At 41.2% G+C, this 21,757-nt stretch overlaps 1 gene segment (V, D, J or C); it reads left to right on the top strand.

Annotated features, from left to right (window-relative positions):
* Positions 1-19,789: 19,789 nt before the first annotated feature.
* On the top strand, positions 19,790-20,954 carry LOC132807674 (T cell receptor alpha variable 38-1-like). The segment is given in 2 exon segments: positions 19,790-19,835; positions 20,578-20,954. Coding segments are annotated over 2 exon segments (423 nt in total).
* The last annotated feature ends 803 nt before the right edge of the window (positions 20,955-21,757 follow it).

Genomic DNA, 21,757 nt, shown 5'->3' on the forward strand with positions numbered 1-21,757 from the left:
AAGTCACAAGAGTAAGTTGAAGTGTTGTCCACTTGCCTAGATAACTGGCAGAGCACGCCTCGAACTTTTGCAATATTCAGAACAAAGCAGACCGGGTAATTAACATTACATCCACAATCATTCTCGACCTCGTTCCACGTTCCACAGCAGCAGTTATATCTGAAGAATTGTCAAAGAACACTCGAAATGTTAATTCTTGCCCTCTATACATATCCTGGAAAACCTGCTGAGTTTCTTCAGCACTGTCTGTTTTCTGTCAGTTTTCCAGTCGTCTGCAATGTGCATTCCAGTAGTGCATCAGGTCTGTTCTGATATCACTCTCCACACCAATGATCAAATTCGTACAGAAGGACAAGGGCAGCTGGTACATGGGAAGACAACGAAATGTCAGTTCCTATTCTAGCCACTTGCCATCTCGACTCCAAGACTGTTTGCCATTAAGTCGGAGTTGCCAAGTGGAAATCCTGAAATTCCCATGCAAGAGAAATGACAGACTACCAACACAAAAATATATTCCTGCATTTCCTCATCACCTTCTCTCTGACAAATAGAGACGATGAAAAATAAATGTTGATTGATTCAGCGGCATCCATGTCCTGTGGAACATGCATGTCTCCCAGTTATTATCACCCAAATTATGTACGTTTTATTTGAACAGTGGCAGTGATTCTTTCCCTTGCACTTGGTGCTGCTATTTCTAAGTCCTATCTCTGTAGATACTCACCTGTGGAACACCTACTGACTTTTATTCCTGTTTTAGCAACGGCAGGGATTTTCTCCATTGTTCCTTCACTACAATCACTGACTTCATTCTCCAAAGTTCGAATATAATTTCTGCGTGTGTGGTTTGGTCGGAGAAAAAGTGTTTTGCAATTTTTTGTCTTTTGTTCAGAATTGGTTGTGTTGGGTACCTTGTCTTCTATGTTTGCGTTTTACATACTGTTAATCAGGATTCATTTACTGATAATTAATATGTATATGATAACGTCACTAATAAATGAACTAAACGAACTAACTGGATCCCTAATTTATTAAATAATTAGGCGCCTGACTGAAAAGATGAGTAGAGGTCGTCTCAATTTAGTAATGAGATCTCCAGTCAACACCTCCTATCAGAAACTTCACTTGGTAGATATATTACAAATGGATTTGGAAGAAAAGCCTAAAGATTAGTTGCCAGCAGTCTTTTAAAAAAAACTGTAATGGGTTTAATTCATTTGTTAATGTTGCAAATCGAATTTGCATTACTGTGTGTTAATCTATTCATCCAATTGCAACTGAGCTGCAGGGTGAAATTTAGCTTCTCTCTGTAGATTCTTATTTAGAATAAATGAGATGCACTTTGGATTTTTTGTAAAATTTAATTTGCACAGCTTGGAGAATTTCTAAAGGACTATGAACAGGCCACTGAAAGGATTGGCTTGTGCGAAAGTTACCGCATTATCACTGCTGTTGGTTTCCCAGGGAAGAAACGTCTGAAAAAGAAGTTTGTATTTAGCTGTAAATCTCCACAAGTCTTACCCATTCTCTTTGAAAACTGGATTGCATATTATTCTCTAAGAAACCGAGTCATGAAGTGGTATTATCAGACACCTCTTACAGCGTATTATATGCTATTATAAACATAAGAATAAATACGGTGCATTGATTACACTTATATGAATGAGAAATCCAAAATTACATTCAAAGTTTTCTGTTACACACTGCGGCAACAGAAGTTTCCAAGAAAATGTCATTATGAGTAATTTTTACGACATTGTCTGAATAACCATATGCTATATTATTGATTATTGAATTTAATTCCAAAATAGCGTATCATCGTGTCATCTTGTAGCAATGTATACAAGTGCCTTTTCCAGCACTGATCTGGAAATGTTCACAAAGGCAAAGAGGATAAGCCGTGAAAAGGTTGTGTCATGGAGAAGGAAGAAATAGCCAATTGGATTACTCCAGCTCTTGTGGCCTATGCAGTAGAGATTGAATGACTGCAGCACAATAATCGCGCTCGAGACCATATCAAAAACAATTGTTTGCAGTGAACCTGGGAGTTTGAAATGCGAACTCGAAAATGACACAATCGTTGTAGAGTCTTGTGTTGCTTTTGGGCAGTCTCTAATGTCGTAAAAGTTAATGAGAGTTACGTTTCATAAACGCGAATGAAGAAGGTAATAGATTTCAGTATTTTTTAGAAATTGTCCAATAAAGTTAACTTGTGTGCATTTGACATTTATTTTGATGTTACTTATCGTTCACAAGTGTATGGCGATTACTGTCAAGAGATTTTAGAATGAAAACTGACATACAACCTCCCAAAGAAAATTTGGGCAATAAATGAAGATCACGATCAAAAATGATTGGAGATAAGGTACTAAGGAATTTCCAAAGATTTTGATCTCGACAGCTGAGGGCAGAGCAGGAGTGATTAATATCTGGCTGAAAAAATAAATCGAAGAAATGAAGTTATTTTGAGATACCAGGTGGGAATAACATTTGAGGTCCTAAGATATGTGGTCTGTAACAGACTGAACAACAAGGTTATGAAAACTGAGAGATTAGCACCCCTATGCTCATGTAGGTCAGCGAACGTAGGTTTCCAAGAAAAATAGATTTAGGTATGAATACAGAATGTGTCACATGATTTTACGCATGTATTACTTTGGATAGCTCGCCACTGGAATTGAAACAGTGACTTGAGAACAGCGTTGGTAGAAGCAAGTTCTGATTGCAATGGACCTGATATTGACAAATGTTTAATTCAGCATGAAATACTGAACAATTACCAAATGCTTCCGTATAGTTGCTGGCTGGAAATAGCACAGGTTCGGACGATGAGGGTCTCAGTGTTGAATTGGCTAGAGCATTTCCTGTTGTTCGAACTCAATTAGGCAACATGCAGCTGATAAAATTGCATATTTTCATTCGTTTTTTACAAGTCAACATATTGTTTGTCACAGCCAACTTCGGTGTAAATTATAATAGAATCCTGCGGACCATGTGGGCTGTCCAGCTGTATAACCTGCTATCTAGTTGGAATTGTCCTGTCCAATTTTCTTGTCACCATCACTGCGTGCATCCTCAATCGGATCAGCCGCATCTAATTTACTTGCAGTGTATTCTCCACTACCGATGTAGGCTGGCTGAGCAGAATCCTGGTCCGTTGTAGCCGAGACACCTCAGTCTGGTGCTCTGTACCCTTTGGTGTCGACCGTTTCGTGTCCATTTTCTGGCAATGCCCCAAGGTCCGATATTGAATTAAGAAAATTGCATCGCTGTTCTTTGGAATGATCTGCATCCTGCGTTGCGTCGAAAACGCCCCTAACATCCTTAAACTTTCATGTTGTGTGACATCAAATCCATCTTTTACACCTTACCTGCCTGATAGGCCGATGAATGGAGGGAAAAAAATTCTCCCCTTTTCTGCCTTTTCTCCTCTTTCTACTGCTTCATGCTCTCACTCTACGACTTACCCCAGCTGGCATAAAAGCACGCAAGAAACTGAGGAATGTTGAGTGTGGCAGAGATCCAGAGGTGGAAAGTCTGAGGAGGCCATCATACTGCTCTCTGCTATTTCAGTCAGCTTTCTGCTGCTGTGTGATCCAAAGAAATATCACACTTCTTCCTTGTATGGTTAAAGATGATAAAGACTTCAACGGCCTAGATTTCCAAAGTATAGACTGCATCCTGAGAGATATGAACAACATGTTCCAGCAACTCAGTTCCTGCAACAATGTGTTGATCTACACAATATCTTGGAGTAGATGTTGCGACGAGCTCAAGACCGTTCTTTACTCACAGCAAATTTCTAATGAAACTGCCTCACACTGCTCAGCTTCAAACCTGCGTCTCAACACACAGAACTCACTCTTTAATCAGGAAATGGCCGTTAAAGCTACCTTCCTTCCTCACTTCCCGATTGTTTATAACCGCACTTCACCATGTCCCAAGAAACTTCTCTGAGAATCAGGCATACCATTTCGTTTGAAGTGTAAAATGCCTACACTCGTCCGTTTCCGGAAGATCATCCTGTTCCTCACTGCTTGGTAGTAGCATGTGAACTGGTGTCTTTCCTTTGAAACCCAAAAGACGTTTCTGTGTCACACAGATAAGGAAGAACGACATACCTTCCCTTTGAAAAAGCGTCGTCCTCGAGACAAACCGCGTCACAACATAATTTTATTAATGAACTAATTTCATTAAAGTGATGTGATATACTGAATAACAATCTCCATCCGGACATTAATAATAAACCCACAGACGCCACAGTCACTTGGATTACACCCCCAGCCAAACAGTACCCTGCAAGAACTTCAACACGTTTTCCAATTTCCTCCGCCTCCAGTGAATCTATTCAGCCGAGGAGCCATTGCATTCCAAAACATCCCAGATGCCGATCTATAGTTAGAAACGTGTCATTCCTGGATCTGGCACGCAGATAGCCTTCCACTACACCTCCTCCATTCCCTGCTCTACTCCTCTAAATCGCATCCTAAATATAAAAAGTCAAGGTCCCCCTTTTTCTTACCTTCCACCCTCCCATCCCCACATCCAACAAATCAAACTTAAATATTTCTACCAACTCCCACTAAACCCCATCACCAAGAACAACTTCCTCTCCCGACTTCTGTCTGATGTCTATGAGATCTCTCCCTTTTCCCAATGCTTGGTTCATGTCAACGTCCCCAACAACACCCAGGTACATTTCCCTGACACCAAAAAATTGCAAACCCTGTTAGCACATCACACCCAAATCCATCCAGCGCTCTAAATACTCCTTCCAGGAAAGACAGAGGTAAATCTACATCTCGTACAAACTGGTTTATTGTATCCAGTCTTCACGATGCAATCTACTTCAATGAGACAAAATGTAAAGTCAGAGCAAATTTCGCCAACCGTCACAGCCTGGCCCGCAGGGGCCCACGTCACAGTCACTGCCCATTTTAAAACACCTGCACAGTCCGTTTCTACCCTTCCTGCCCTTCGCCTGCTTCTTTGCCACAGAGAATTTCGCAGCAAATTGGCGGAACAAGATCTCATCTTCCTTCTGGCAAGTCTCTAGCCCAGAGGAGGATTTAAACGAGTAAGGTGGGGTGGGGGTAGGGGACCCAGGGAGGTAGTGAAGAAAGAGATCAATCTGAGACTGGTAAAGTTGAGAACAGATGCGAGTCAAACAGTCACAGCAGGCAGGGACAAGGTAGGACTAATCAATAAAACTGCATTTATTTCAATGAAGGGGCCTATAATGGAATGCAGATGAACTCAGGGCATGATTAGAAACATGGGACTGAGATATCATAGCAATTACAGAAACATGGCTAGGGATGGGCAGGACTGGCAGCTGAAGTTCCAGGTTTCAAATGCTGCAGGAAGGATAGAAAGGGGGGCAAGTGAGGAGGGTGTGTGGCATTTTTGATAAGGTATAGCGTTACAGCTGTGCTGAGGGAGGATATTCCCGGAAATACATCCAGTGAAGTTATTTGCGTGGAACTGAGAAATAGGAAAGGGATCATCACCTTATTGGGATTGTATTATAAACCCCCTAATAGTCAGAGGGAAATTGAGAAACAAACTTGTAAGGAGATCTCAGCTATCTTTAAGAATACTAGGGTAGTTATGGTCGGGGATTTTAACTTTCCAAACATAGACTGGGACTGCCATAGTGTTAAAGGTTTAGATGCAGAGGAATTTCTTAAGCGCGTACAAGACAATTTTCTGATTCAGTGTGTGGAAGTACTACCAGAGACCATGACCTACTCTTTGGAAATAAGGCAGGGCAGGTGTTTGAGGTGTCAGTGGGGGAGCGCTTTGGGGCTTGCGACCACAATTCCATTCATTTTAAAATAATGATGAAAAAGGGTAGACTATATCTAAAAGTTGAAGTTCTAAATTGGAGAAAGGCCAATTTTGACGGTATTAGGCAAGAAATTTCGAAAGCTGATTGGAGGCAGATGTTCGCAGGTAAAGGGACGGCTGGAAAAACGGAAGCGTTCAGAAATGAGATAACAAGGATCCAGAGAAAGCATATTCCTGTCAGGGTGAAAGGAAGGGCTGATAGGTATAGGGAATGCTGGATGACTAAAGAAATTGAGGGTTTGGTTAAGAAAAAGAAGGAAGCATATGTCAGGTATAGACAGGGTAGTTTGAGTGAATTATTGGAAGTGTATAAAGTAAGTAAGAGTATAATTAAGAGAGAAAACAGGAGGGCAAAAAGGGGGCATGAGATAGCTTTGGCAAATAGAATTAAGGGGAATCCAAAGGGTTTTTACAAATGTATTAAGGACAAAAGGGTAACTATGGAGAGAACATGCCCTCAAAGATCAGCAAGGTGGCCTTTGTGTGGAGCCACAGAAAATGGGGGAGATACTAACTGAATATTTTGCATCATTATTTACTGTGGGAAAGGATATGGAATATATCGACTGTAGGGCAATAGATGGTGAATTTTTCAAAATGTCCAGATTGCAGAGGAGGAAGTGCTGAGTGTCATCAAACCGTTAAAGGTGGATAAATCCCCAGCACATGATCAGGTGTACCCGAGAACTCTGTGCGAAGCTACGGAAGTGATTGATGGGCCTTTGGCTTAGATATTTGTAACATTGATAGTCACAGGTGAGGTGCCAGAAGACTGGAGGCTAGCAAAGGTGGTGCCACTGTTTAAGAAGGAAGGTAAAGACAAACCAGGGAATGATAGACCGGTGAGCCTTTTGTCAGTGGTGTGCAGGTTTTGGAGGGAACCCTGAGGGACAGGATGTACATGTATTTGGAAAGGCACGAACTGATTTGGAATAGTAAACATGGGTTTGTGCGTGCGAAATCATATCTCAAAAACTTGATTGAATTTTGTGAAGAAGTAACAAAGAAGATTGATGAGGGCAGAGTAGTAGATGTGATCTATATGGACTTCAGTAAGGTGTTGGACATCGTTCCCCATGGGAGACTGATTAGCATGGTTAGATATCATGGAATACTGGGAGAACTAGCCACTTGAATACAGAACTGGCTCAAAGGTAGAAGACAGAGGGTGGTGGTGGAGGGCTGTTTTTTAGACTGGAGGCCTGTGACCAGTGGAGTGCCACAAGGATCCATGCTGGGTCCTCTACTTTTTGTTATTTACATAAATGATTTGGATGCGAGCATAAGAGGTACAGTTAGTAAGTTTGCAGATGACACCAAAATTAGAGAAGTAGTGGACAGCGAAGAGGATCTTGACAATGTGGACTAATGGGCTGATAAGTGGCAGACGGCGTTTAATTCAGATAAATGCGACGTGCTGCATTTTGAAAAAGCAAATCTTAGCAGGACTTATACACTTAATGGTAACGTCCTCGGGAGTGCTGCTGAACAAATAGACCTTGAATTGTATGTTCATAGCTCTGTGAAAGTGGAATGCCACGTACATAGGATAGTAAAGAAGGCGTTTGGTATGTTTTCCTTTATTAGTCAGAGTATTGAGTACAGGAGTTGGGAGGTCATGTTGCGGCTGTACAGGACATTGGATAGACCACTGTTGGAACATTGCGTGCAATTCTGGTCTCCTTCCTAGCGAAAAGATGCTGTGAAATTGGAAGGGTTTGGAAAAGATTTCCAAGGATGTTGCCAGGGTTGGAGGATTTGAGCTATAGGGAGAGGTTGAACAGGCTGGGGCTGTTTTCCCTGGAGCGTCGGGGGCTAAGGGGTGACCTTTTAGAGGTTTACAAAATTATGAGGGGCATGGATAGGATAAATACACAAAGTCTTTTCCCTGGGGTCAGGGAGTCCAGAATATGAGGGCATAGGTTTAGGGTGAGAGGGGAAACATTTAAAAGATACATAAGGGGCTACTTTCTCACGCAGAGGGTGGTACGTGTATGGAATGAGTTGCCAGAAGATGTGGTGGAGACTGGTACAGTTGCAACATGTAAGAGGCATTTGGATGGGTATATGAATAGGAAGGCTTTGGAGGGATATGGGCTGGATGCTGGCAGGTGAAACTACATTGGGTTGGGATATCTGGTCGGCATGGACTGCTTGGACCGAAGGGTCTGTTTCCATGATGTACATCTCTATGACTCTATGACTGAACACTGAATACTGCAATTTGAAATATCCTCCCTCGTCACCTCCCAAATTCTTTACCAAGCCCTCCCCCTCCTTGTATTCCTCGGTATTTCGTTCCTGCTACCAACCGGATTCATTCCTGCAATCGACCAATCGAGTCATACCGCTACCTGTGTTCACCTACCCATACTGTAGCACACCACATCACGACCCACCCTTTATCTGCAGCACGAAGGCACAGCATAGTGACCTGAATACACAAACACAGATGGAGGCAGACGAATATAAATGCACACACACATGAACACTCAGATTCATGCCCAGGTACTTCATATTTGAATCTGCTTTCTAAAGTCCCCAGTCTTCCCAACCTTTCCGATTCATGTTCCTGCATGATATGCTTCTTTCTTTTTCCTATTCGTATGCACTGTGTCTGCTATTGGTCCTCAGAGATGAATAACTGGGATTCAGTATCCCCGCCAGAATAAGAAGTCATAGTGTAAAATGGCGAGGGTTCAGCAATACGTATCCTCGAGCTCATACATCTGGAAACTATGGATTGCATTTTTATCTTCAGTAGCCACATCATGTTCCTCGGTTTCTGGTCAGAACCCACAGCTTTTGTGCTAATGAGGCTGCTCCCAGATTTGAACACTTTAAGAAGTAAACTTGTGAGACCATGGTCAGTGTTAGGTCAGTTCTTGGAGCGATGCTGGGGAACAGGATATTCATGCATTTGGAACGTCAGCACTGATTAAAGATAATCAACTGAGCTTTGTGCATGAAAATCGTAGCTCACGAATTTTTAAAATAATTTGATAAAGAAGTTTCAGGCAGGCGGAGAGCTAGACCTTGGTGATATGGACGTGAGAAAAGATTTTGACAAGGGTTCCGCATGCTAGATTGATTAGTAAGTTGTAATCACATGGGATCCAAGGCAGATCTAGCCAACAGGATACAAACTTTGTTTGAAGTTTGGAGTCAGAAAACGCTGGTATAGCGATGTATTTCGGACTGGAGGCCCTTGATCAGTGGTGAGCGGGGTCAACTGCGTTTTGTCGTTTATGTAAACGATTTTCATGTAAATGTAGGAATTGTGGTAAGTAAATTTCCAAAAGTCACTAAAATAGCTGATATAAGGAACAAGGAAGAATGTTGTCTCAGAGTATATCTTGGCTTTTTATGAGATGTGCCAAGAGCTGGCGGTTTACATATGACATTTATTTTACATAAATGTAAGTTGTTACATTTTAGTAAAACAAACCCGGGCAGTAATTATTTAATGGTACAGCACTGGGGAGTATTTCTCAACAAAGAAACGGGGGGTGCAGGTGCATAATTCCATGAAAGTAGAATCGTTGGTATACAGAGTTGTGAAGAAGGAATCTGGCATGTTTGCCTTCATTTGTCAGGAGAAAGGACGTCAGGTTGTGGATGTACAGGTCGTTGGAAGTATTTCATACGATTCGTGTCGCCCTCTGAAAGACAGGATGCTATGAAAGTTGAAAGTGTGGAGAAAAGATCCACAATGATGTTGCAGTGATTGGAGAATTTGAGATATAAGGAGAGACTAAGTAGAGTCTGATATTTTTCCTGCAGCATTGGAGGCTGAGGAGTGACGATATAGAGGTTTGCAAGCTATAAGGATCATGGATATAATTATTAGCCAAAATCTTGATCCTATGTTGGAGGAGTCCAAACTAGATATCGTAAGTTTAAGGTGAGGACACAACTCTAAAAGGGACCTTTGGCAACGATTTCACACAAAGCATAATGTGTGTACAGAGGAAGCTGCCAGTTCTGGAGGCGAGTACAATTTCAATATTTGAAAGACGTTTGGATAAGTGCATACGTAGGAATCGATCAGAGGGACGTGGACAAATGCTGTAAAATGAGAATAGATTAGTTCAGGATATCTGGCATGAGCAAACGAGTTGGACCAAATGGTCGGTTTCTGTGCTGTGTGAGTCTATGGCTTAATGCACACATATTTCGCATATGGACAAAATTTGATCTGGAATTATATAGAGTCATAGAACCATTGAGAAATGTCGCATGGAAATAGACCATTCTGTGATGTTCATGCTGACTAGAAATCATAAACAAATCTAGCCCCTTTTCCTGCATTTAACCCATGTCTTTCTGAATGCCTTCCGTCACGCCCCCATTTAGATGCCTTTCAAATCTTATAATTGCATGAGTCTTCACCACTTGCTCTGGCAGCTCAATCGATGAACGCACCCTCTGTGTGAAAAAGTTGCCCCTTAGGATTCTTTGAAGGTTTGCTCCTCTCACCCTAAGCCTGTGTTTCTATTTTTGTCTACCACAGTGAAACGAAATTGGTATTCACCCTATCCTTACCCCTCATGAACGTATAAATCTCTCCACCTTTGAAATTCTAGGAAAAATAGACCCAGCCTATTCAGGCTGCTTCTATAGCTCAAACAACCCAAACTTGGCATAATTGTTGGAACTCGTTTCTGAACACTTCCAAGTTTCATAACATCCTTCCTATGGCAGGGAGACCAGCATTGCATGCAGTCTTCCAAAAGTGGTCCTATCAAAGTCCTGTACAGCAGCAACTTGGCCTCCTAATTCCTATATTCAGTACACTGACCCATAAATGTAAGCATACCAGACTTCTTATTCACCACACTGTTGGCCTAAGACTCCACTTTCAAAGAACTGTGAATCTACATTAAGTTCTGTTTATTCAGCAGTACTCCCTAGGCCCTTACCTTTAAGTGTACAAGATCTGCCCTGATTTATCTTTCCAAATGCAGTACAACAAATGATTCAAAATGGAACTCCATTCGGCAAGCCTTGGCCCATTGGCCCATACGATCAAGGTGCTGTTGTTTTCTGAGTTACTATTCTTCGCTGATCACTACACATCCAATTTTGGTGTCATGTTCAAACTTAGGAAGCATACCTCTTCCGTTCACATGCAAATTATTCATATGAATGACGAAAAACAATTGACTTAGCACCGATCCCTGTGGCACGCCACTGGTCACAAACTTCCAGTCTTAAAAGGAACTCTCCACAAATACTCTCTGTCTTCTATCTTCAAGACTCTTCTGTATCTAAATGGCTTGATTTCTGTATTCCATGTGATCTGACCTCGCTAACCAGTATACTGAGGAATACCGTTGAATGCCTTATTAGTGTTCACATAGATCACGTCCACCACACTTCCCTCGTCGGTTCTCCTTGTTAGTCTTTTAAAAATTTAGTCATGTTTGTGAAACATGCTTTCACACGTTCACCACTGATGTCAGACAGATCAGTCTACAGTTGACTGGCTGTTCCTTATCTAATTTCATAAATACTCCAGTCGGCCAGCACGACACCTCTGGCCATTGATGATACGAATATCTCAGCAAAGGGCCCAGTAAAACTCATTAGGTTCCCACAGAGGTGCTGTACGAACCTTTATGCGTTTTATGATGTCCAGCACATCCTCATCTGTCATATGGAGATTTCTGAAGACGTCATTATTTAATTTTATATATTCCATATACAGCTCCACAGTAATCACTGATGCAAAATGCTTATTTAAAACCTCCACTATCTCCAGCGGTTCCACACATAGGCTACCTGCTTCTCTGAAGAACCCTATTCTCTCTATTTATACTCTTTTCACCTGAAAGAATTTCCAGATTTACATTAACTTCTGCTTAACCCTCTTAGCAGACATGACTGTTTGATTCGCTCCGTTTCCCAAGTGCACCAGTCTCAGACTGATCCTTCTTCTCACTATCTCCCTGGTTCCTTAACCACCACTCTTACTTGTTTAAATCTTTCTGGCAGCTCTTCAAAAAACTAACCCCAGGATTATGTTAATCCACTTCCAATTTATGTGCAATCTGTCCTTCTTAAACAAATCACTTCTACCTCAAAAAGATTCCATTGAGATAAGCCATCATCTGCTCTATCCTCTTTCTCCTACCCACACTAGCTGGTGGGATTGGAAGGAATCCAAATTTTATTTCCCTCGAGAATCTACGTTTTTAGTTTCTGTCTAACGTGCTACACTCTCAAATCAAAATCCCGTCGATATGTCTTCTTATATCGTTAGTCCTAATCTGTAAAACAACCTCCTGTTGTTCCCTCTCCACTTTGAGAATATTCTGCTCTCTGTCTGAAACATCATAGATGCTGGCGCCAGGGAAGCAACATACGATTCTGATTCATTGTTGTTGGCATCAGAAAAATCGATATGTGCCTCTGACTAGAGAGTCCCCTATCACAATTGATCGCTTGGAACCTTGGATGGTCCTCTTGAAAGTAGAGCCATCTCGATACGAATATCCTGGCTATCAGTGTTACATTTCCCTCAGACTGCATTGCCCGACCAATTTCCCAAAAGAAATCAGATGCTGTGTGAACAGGAGGGGTAATGTACCTGTCAGTGAATAGAACTTTCCTGAGCTGTTCTGCGTTTAGTGACACTTAAGGAATACTTATGTTTTTAAGACAATTAACCCCGCGAGTGTATGTATTTAAATTATTTCAGGGACTTGTGCACCAGCTGTTATTGTCAAACTCTGACAGTCCAAAATAATTTGTTGATGATCTGTCTTCATGAACAGTTGTTGCCCTTGATGTTCAGGGGCAACCAGAGTGCTGTATGGACGGACGTTGAAGGATTTTGAACCGTTGACTGAAAGAATGGTGATGTTGTTTCAAGTCGGGATGGTGTGTAACTTCGAGGCAAGCTTTGGTGCGGGATCAGAGAGCCTTAGTCTATGTAAAACATGTATGCAGTTACTTAAAAACATTTAGAACAAATCAACTCTCCCTGTCATTTAGAACACAAATATGATTAGAATTTGCAGCCAAAATGTTGTTTCTGTTCTACCAGCTAAGTGTTTTCCTTCTTTCAGTCTGAGCAGAATATTTTTAATGATCCATAATCTTCATACTCAGAATTTACAGTGAGAGATAACAATTGACGCAGAACCAACGTTTTTATACGTTTCCCATTAATTTGTTTACCATCCCCGGGAACAGAACGAGAAAAAATATAAATAAGCAACCGAGCATGATGTATGGGTAGACTCCTGCAAACGGGAGCTCCATGTCAGCAACATTTTCATAACAAATTTTACTGCCATCGCTCAGATTAGAATGAGGTATGAGACCGAGAAATTTACACATGGATTTGAATTGCCTTCCATTCATTGTCATCGATTTCCGACGTCATTATCATGAGTTGCTTCAGAACTCAGATCCCAGGACATACCTCTCGTTGTCACATTGATACTTATTTCGCATCTCCCACGACTTCAATCCATTTGTCCTGTCCAAAGGTTAGTAACAGAAGCCAAATATTCGATAGTGGACAGCTTTGGGTGAATTTAACAAATGTTTTGTTTATAAAATGTGTAAATGGATTTAACAAGATATTCAATTTGAAAACTAAAGAACGTGAAGAAAGTATCTGCACTGCTCATTCCAATCATTACAATTACAGTTCTCTTCAAATATTTGTATCTGTTTGATGATTATTGTGGAGTGAAAGACATAACCGAACATGAATTTCAAATATGAACCTTCCATTCAATCCAAGTTTTAGACAACTGATTAAGAAACAAAATTGAAGTCGCCACCTGGGTCCATGAGGGAAGGTGGTGAAACAGTCTCCATTTGTTGTGTGCTCTTTAAACTTTTTATGTGGCTGTGGACGTTCTGGTTGTATTCATTATTTAGAACATAGAACATAGAAAAATTCAGCACAGTACAGGCCCTTCGGCCCTCAATGTTGCGCCGATCCAAGCCCACCTAACCTACACTAGCCCACTCTCCTTCATATGCTTATCCGATGCCCGTTTAAATGCCCATAAAGAGGGAGAATCCCCCACTGCTACTGGCAGGGCATTCCATGAACTCACGACTCGCTGAGTAAACAAAATTTAGTCTGAATTCCATCTTGTTGGAGCATCAACAGCAATTTACATTACTAATCTGCCACATTCCACTTTGAAATTACATGAGGTGACGAATGGTTATTAATGGCGGCCACTAGGCACAGGGATGTGTAACGAAGTGAAAAAAATAGTTTGGCAAGAATTTGGGAAGCAGAGCGGCGCAGAGAGATTTCTGAGGTTCATTGCTCATATATTTGCAAACTGAACTCGCAGGCAGATGCAATCAACAGACATGTAGAAATGGATCCTCTATACCAGCCACAGCGGAGCAGACCAGAAATGACAAAATGCACCCTCACGAACCGACACCGATAAATAATGAGTGGAGTACTACAATAATGCTTCTTTCTAAGATGCACTGATGATGTTCCTGAGCAGGATGACGAAGCATCTGTATAGGAAACCAACCAGCTCAGTGGGAAAACCAAGAATCACATCCACAACCCGACCTACAAATCTGTTAAAAAAGATATAATTCTCAACGGAAAGTTCAACATTTCCTCTTCAGATCTGTTCTTGCCTCTTTAGGAATGTCCTGCATGACTCTCTCTGGAGCTGCGGTGTTTCTATTTCTTGGTTTGAGGCGCCATCTAACGCACTTCACCGTAAGTTTGAGAGTGAGATTAGCACGGGATCTTGTCATCTCTGAAGACACAGGGCACTGAAATACATGTTGGAGTCAGAAACGAAGGGCTTGATGATCGCTAGGTGGATAGTCGTCTTAGTTTACTTAAATGTTGCAGAGTACAGCTCATGAAAGTTAAGGTAAAAACGGGAAGAACAATGGAAGCTGAAATTCGAAACGAAAGTAGAAATCTGTGGAAAAGTTCAGCAAGTCTGATGGCGTCTGTGGAGAGCAAACGCAGTCACCGTTTTAGGTCGAGTGACTCTTCTCAGAACTAACCTGAAATTAGGATTCCATTGTATAATCTGCATAATCAAGCCAGGAATGACGGAGGCATCCCTGCTTGCTGTTTGTATCTTTGTGCATAACCTGCATGATGTGTGTCCAAATAGTAGAAAAGTATTTCCTTCATTTAAATGTCATTTAAGGAAACAAATGTCCCACTCTGGCTTGCTGACTTAATTATAACAAGAAATTAATCATAACAACCATAATTATGATCGTTCCCATCAAATTTACGAATAATAATATGTGAGTTACAAACATAATTGTCGGGGAGATATTTTTTCCTCTGGGAAAGAAATTCTGACTGAGAAATGAGATGACAATGAGAATTGGTGTGAGATGTCTCCTCGTCGCACTCTCTGATTGTATTTCTGTGATGTGGAAAACGCATTGCTGATGAACCCTGTTCGAAGCTGCTCCACTCAATTTTAAACAGTGACAGGAGCAATAATCACTCAAGTAACAGAGGAGGGGGAGGTGGTTCAGAGCCAGAATAGCAAGCAGAAGCCGGGGCTGCATTGCAGCAGAATTGGCTCTGAGTTAACTCACTACTCCGTGTGAAATTAGAAATTATACAGCGTTGCTCAGTTGCATCGGGAACTGGTGGGTGTTGAGACTTCCGTGACCACTCTACTCTCCCACCAACAAATAGGAAAACTTGACATTACGAATTATGCATCAAATATCATGTCAACCCATCACACAAAACCAGGGCATTCGGTCATCGTGGTTTGTCTGCTCTTTGAAGGAGCCTTATAATTTATTCCACCTCCAATACTCGTTTAACATTCTGTAGTTTTTCAAGTTTAATCACTGTCCAAGTCTTTATGCAATGCCATTCAGAAAGTTAGCAATTAATCTGCTTCTATTGTCCTCTCACAGAAAGATTTATAATTGGAATAAAGTACACTTTGTAAAAGATGCTTCCTGTTGTTTTTCAATTCCCTTGATCACTATCTTCATGTTACCGGAGGACTTGAGAATCAAGGCTGAAAATGTGTTGCTGGTCAAAGCACAGCAGGCCAGGCAGCATCTCAGGAATAGAGAATTCGACGTTTCGAGCATAAGCCCTTCATCAGGAATGAGAGAGAGTAGCCAAGCAGGCTAAGATAAAAGGTAGGGAGGAGGGACTTGGGGGAGGGGTGATGGAGGTGGGATAGGTGGAAGGAGGTCAAGGTGAGGGTGATAGGCCGGAGTGGCGTGGGGGCGGAGAGGTCAGGAAGAAGATTGCAGGTTAGGAAGGCGGTGCTGAGTTGAGGGAACCGACTGAGACAAGGTGGGGGAGGGGAAATGAGGAAACTGGAGAAATCTGAGTTCATACCTTGTGGTTGGAGGGTTCCCTGGCGGAAGATGAGGTGCTCCTCCTCCAGCCGTCGTGTTGTTATGTTCTGCCGGTGGAGGAGTCCAAGGACCTGCATGTCCTCGGTGGAGTGGGAGGGAGAGTTAAAGTGTGAATCAAACCCAGATACTCCAGACAAAAAAAAAGCTTCAATTAATGCCGGCGTATGAAATTAACTTTAAAGCATTAAATTTTCACCTTAGACAGAAGGAATAACGTGTCTAAAGATACAGTCGTTGAGTTGGAAATATAGCCAATTTAAATGACAGAAATGTCGGAAAGTATGAGACTGAGAAAGGGAATGACAAGGATATGAAAACAACAGAGTATGCAATTGGAACGAAGCTCGTCTTTCGTCAATAACTGATTCTGTCTCCTCCCCAGTCGACGTCACATCTGAGAACAAAACCAGTCAGAGTAGGTAAACCCAATTCTGTTGCCAAAACGTGAGGCCAGTTCCCGAGTTAATGTCAGTAGCTGACATTAGCGTTGGCAGATCATATCAAGCATGTTGTTTGCTCTTGAAGTTGATATCATGTGTTTACTGTATTTTTTACTGGTAATAATGGCCGTAGTGCCCGGTAAGTCAGTGTTAAATTCGTCATTTACGTTTGATTCTACTTCCTTATTCAAATTTTTAACACTTCATATGTGTTTGTTGCAGGAACGAGCGGCCAGTATTCAGTTTCCCAGGATGGAACTGAATGGACCATTCCGGAAGGCCATACTACATCACTGAACTGCCGTTACACAGCAGCAGCATTAGCTGGAGAAACTCTCTTTTGGTACATCCAGACTCCTGGGGAAGCTCCGAGATATTTACTGCAGAGATACAATGAGCAACAAGGGGACAGATCTAAAGATTTCACCGACCGGTTTTCTGCTCATTTGGACAAGGAAAAGAAAACAATTCCTTTAAATATCTCCGAGGTTCAAGTCTCCGATTCTGCCGTCTACTACTGTGCACTGAGCTCCACATTGATGCACAGAAGCAGTCGCCCTGTGCAAAAACCGGCAAGACAACATGACGGCCTCCTTCTGGATAAGACGGCTGAACATAACAAAAACACCCTTTTAAGATTATTTTTCTCAAGAGTTTTCTTTTTGTAGTTTCCATTCCGCAAAGTTCTGTGTAAACACACCTTTATATCAGGTATGTGAGTGTGTGTGTGTTTGTGCTATTTTAACTCACCGTGAGTAGGTCTGTAAAGGACTGATTCTGGCATGAATACTGCAGCATCAGTCATTATTTTTCGTCTTTTCCTAGAATATAAATTGTCCCAATGAAGGAGTCAAACTGTTGTTAATTGCCAGTTCGTTATTATTTCCGACATCAGCCAGGAGACTTTGTTCTGAAGCTGAGTTCATTTCAGACTGATATCCATTGAGTTATGAAATGACCTCGAAATATGAGACTTGGGAATTATCCAGCAAGGTGAACACCCATTAGATCACCTTACTGAGTAGAGGAACACGAGCGACATTCCAACTCGAGTCCTGCAGTTTTTCCTCACTGTCATCTGTGGCCCGCTTTCACAGGATAAAAGATCTGTGAGGTGGTCTGGTATAAACAACTGGCAGTGCAATGGGATATAACGCACATTAGTTACTGCTCAAAACTAAAATCAGTTCTGTGCTGAATCCATTCGGCATTTTCTGCATCTGTTCAAACTGAATGATCGTTCTGAGCAGGCTCAGACACTGCAACAAGGACCACAGCAAGTCTTGGAGAAAAACACAGCCTCAACGTGAGCAGGTGTACAACATAAAGGATGTTCATAACACATGTTGAGTAGCAGCACGTAAGAAGGTGTCACCTCTGCACAATGTCTCGACATAATACCTCCCATTAGTGCCAAGCGGAGTGAAACTTTAAACTTCATTCACTGCACAGTATGCAATTGGCAGAAGAAACACGATGCCATTTATTTGAAGTGTATTTATTTTAAAGCAGGTAAATTAGTCAGCTTATTTGGCTCGTAGTCATCTTCGCTCACCAATGCTTGACATACATTCCAAGACCGCCACCCAGACAATATCACCGCTCACCCATCTCTGTTTTGATGCTGCATATTTAAGGTATCAGGCAAAAACCAAAATAGCTCTTAGAGCTCAGCAAGTCTGGCAGTGTCTACAGAGCGATGTTAGAGTTAATATTTCAGTTCGAGTAACTTTTCGTCAGAACTGATGGTCATTAGGAAAGTGTTGGTTTATATGTAGATCATAAGTTGGGCGCAGTGGGTGAGGAGTAAATGGTAGGTGAAGATAGAGCCCAAAGAGAGAGAAGAACAATTGGATATGCGAAAGAATTGATAAAGATCTGTCTATAAGAGTGAAAATAGCTTTAACGGGACTGTTACTGGCTTAAAGTCGGTGCTGTGCAATAGCAGACTATGTGATAACAAGACCTGGCTGTGAGCGTTGGGATGGAGAGATGGGAAATCTCAACCCGAAAGTTATTGTATTCACTACTACTACTATTACTACTACGAGTAATAATAATAATGACTACTACTACTAATAATAATAATATTAGTAGTAGGTAATATTAATAGTAGTAGTAGCAGCAGCAGCAGCAGTAGTAGTAGTGGTAGTAGCCATAGTAGCTGCTGTTGTTGTAGGAAAAAACTAATAATTTACGAATACATTCAACAGGGAGTCCAGATGGAAAATATGATGCAGTTCTTTCAGGTTGCGCTGAGTTTCACTGGATTACTGCAACAAGCCTGAGGCAATGATATTCACCAGGGAACATGTTGTTGTTTTATAGTGACAAAGTACTGAATATTCAAGGTCTTCATTTCCAACCAAAGTGTTCTGTGAAGCAGTCACCCAGTACATGCTTTGGTTCTTCAATTTCGAGGATACCACATTGTGAGAGCAAATGCTATAGACTAGATTGTACGAAGTGCAGGTAAAGCGCAACATTACTGAGATATGTGTTTGCACCTTTGCATATTGAGGAGGATGGAACTGAACGGACAAGTATTACATCTCTTCTGGCTAAAAAAGTAGTATTCGTAAGTTTGTGTGGTCTATTTTGGGTAAAGGAAGAGTGGACCAGCGAAACTGCAGACAGTTAACAATGAGCGAGAGGGAATATGCGTTCAGAAATCTCAGGTGTCCCATGTATAAACTATATCACATCTCAACCTGCCTACAATATCATTCTGATTAGTGATAATGAACGAAAAGCGAACTTTTCAATCCAGTTACAAAAATAGAATTTCCTTTATTCATCCAGCTAGTTTTAGATCAATTAATGTTTGAGCTGTGGTTCAGGCGAGTTTTTTTTCTGTATTCCGCTGGCGAAAAAGCTTCTCGTAGGTGGATTAAAGAGTAGATCTCTACATTTGGTAATCTTTTCCCAAGCAACAGTGATAAACTCCAATGTCTCTCTTTTCTGACGTAAACAGAAAATTGTGACGTTCGACAGTTCAAGGTCGAACAGTCGCATGAATCCCTGGAAGTGAAATCAAATTGAACATAATCCAGACTGACAGCTTTTTCTTTCTGGTTGCTCTGCAGATTTTTGAGACGCAGAAACAGCCCACCATTTCAATAGCAGCAGCAATGTGGCTGTCTGTTCTTTCTCTGGCCTGGATGAGTTCAATTGTTGGTAAGGACTTTATAGTTTAAAAAGGATTTTAATGGGTGAGCAAATATATTTGATAAATGGCGTACACACGTGAGACAAATATCAGAGCTGGGTTAGAGCACACCTGGTAATTGTACGCATTTCTGACCACTGACTTACAAACAAAAAGAAGGGATACAACGCAGAACAGAAAAATGGTTTGGAGAGATGTTGCTGGAATTGAAAGATTGACAGACATCAATGTTTGTGTTAGGTTCCTTTCTCCACTAATGAAAAGATTAGCAGATCTTCAGATTGATATTGTTCAAATGGGGAAAATACCTTTTGTTCCAATCACGTTGCGATTTCTTGCATTTGAGAAGTATTCCAGATACATACACTTCAAACACAAACTAAAATGGCACAAAAGAATTCAATGTTCAGTTCAGGAAAAGAAAATCAAATTTTTAGCCAGAGAATTGATAAAATAGATTTTTTTTACCATATGAAGTTGTTAGAATGAACAACAAAAATGCACTTAAGAGCAATGCAGGTAAGCAAGCGAGGGGGAAAGGACTGCAAACACATGTTCATAAAATGAGACTGAGAAATGGGAAGTTTGTGTTTGCCTGTTATTCACATAATTATGAGCCTTACAGTCCTAATATGCTTTTTCTACTCTAAATTCTATGTATTACAGATAAGATGATGTATTTCTAAATTCAGTTCACTTTTCTCGAACGTTTTATCTTTGATTTCTGTTTTCTCAAATGCTATGTTCCAGATCTGAGTGATGCAGTTCCTATTAGTCAACAGTATTTTTCGTTCATGCGGACAGAGGGAGAAGATGTCACTTTAAATTGCAACTGCACTGACGATGGTTACTACTTGTTCTGGTACCGTCAATACCCAGGCAAACAGCCCGAGTTTGCAGTTCAGAGGCCCACAAGCGGCAGTGCGAAATGGAAGGCAGATTTTGCTCAGACTCAGTTTTCTGATGCCCTCCAGAAGACAGAGAAGTCGTTCCGATTGAACATCTCGCAGATTCTGCTGTCTGACTCCGCCGTCTATTACTGTGCAATCAGCCTCAAAGTGACAGAATGGATGAAATCCTCGTACACTAACTGCCGCATGTTTCTGGGTCACAGCTGCTGTTATTGAGGACTCTTTGTAACAGCAGGTCACAGACTTATGCTTCATATTCACGTGAAGGGAAAATCTAGTAGGGCAGATCAGATCATCAGCATTTACAGTTCTTCACAGTGAATACTGTTTCTGATTAGTGTATTGACTGTGTGAGGACCGAATACCCTGCTCTTTGTTTGAGGATCTCAGAGAACACCTCACTCAATTTCATTGAGAATACAAGCTGTGCAGCCGGCCTGGCACTAACCATTTCTGTGTGCCTACCTTTTTGAAAAAATGGAACGAATTAGTTTCAATGTGAAATTGATTAATGTGGAAGGGAAATCAGACCTCCACGTGAGAACATATCTTAATAATTGCAAAACATCCGATTAAAGACTTCTTAAAATACATGTATTGAAAGTTAGAATCTAAAACATTACAAGGTAAAAGGGAATATTTTCAGGATATAATGAGTGAAGAACAATGATATTGATGGCAATAATATGGAAGGACAGCCGTGGGGTTTCCTTGGAATATTTGGTCAGAAAACTGAGCGAATATGAAAGCACAATTCATGAAAAACAAAACTAGTACTTATTGTGTCGAACATTTAAATGGCGTTTAGACATCTGCTGTCATCAGGTAGGCTGGTTAGGTATTGAAATAAAAATAATCATTTTATTTTTTCTCTTATCTACCCTGTGATGCTTTCCTGTTTCAGTTACATATTCAAGATGACCTGAATAGAGTCTAGTCAGATATTTAGGGAGACTAATCTGCCACAAATCTTTTGAGATATAAAATTATATAAATTCACGAATCGCATATTTACAAGT

This window comes from Hemiscyllium ocellatum (genome assembly GCF_020745735.1).
Source record: "Hemiscyllium ocellatum isolate sHemOce1 chromosome 27 unlocalized genomic scaffold, sHemOce1.pat.X.cur. SUPER_27_unloc_2, whole genome shotgun sequence".
Classification (NCBI taxonomy): domain Eukaryota; kingdom Metazoa; phylum Chordata; class Chondrichthyes; order Orectolobiformes; family Hemiscylliidae; genus Hemiscyllium; species Hemiscyllium ocellatum.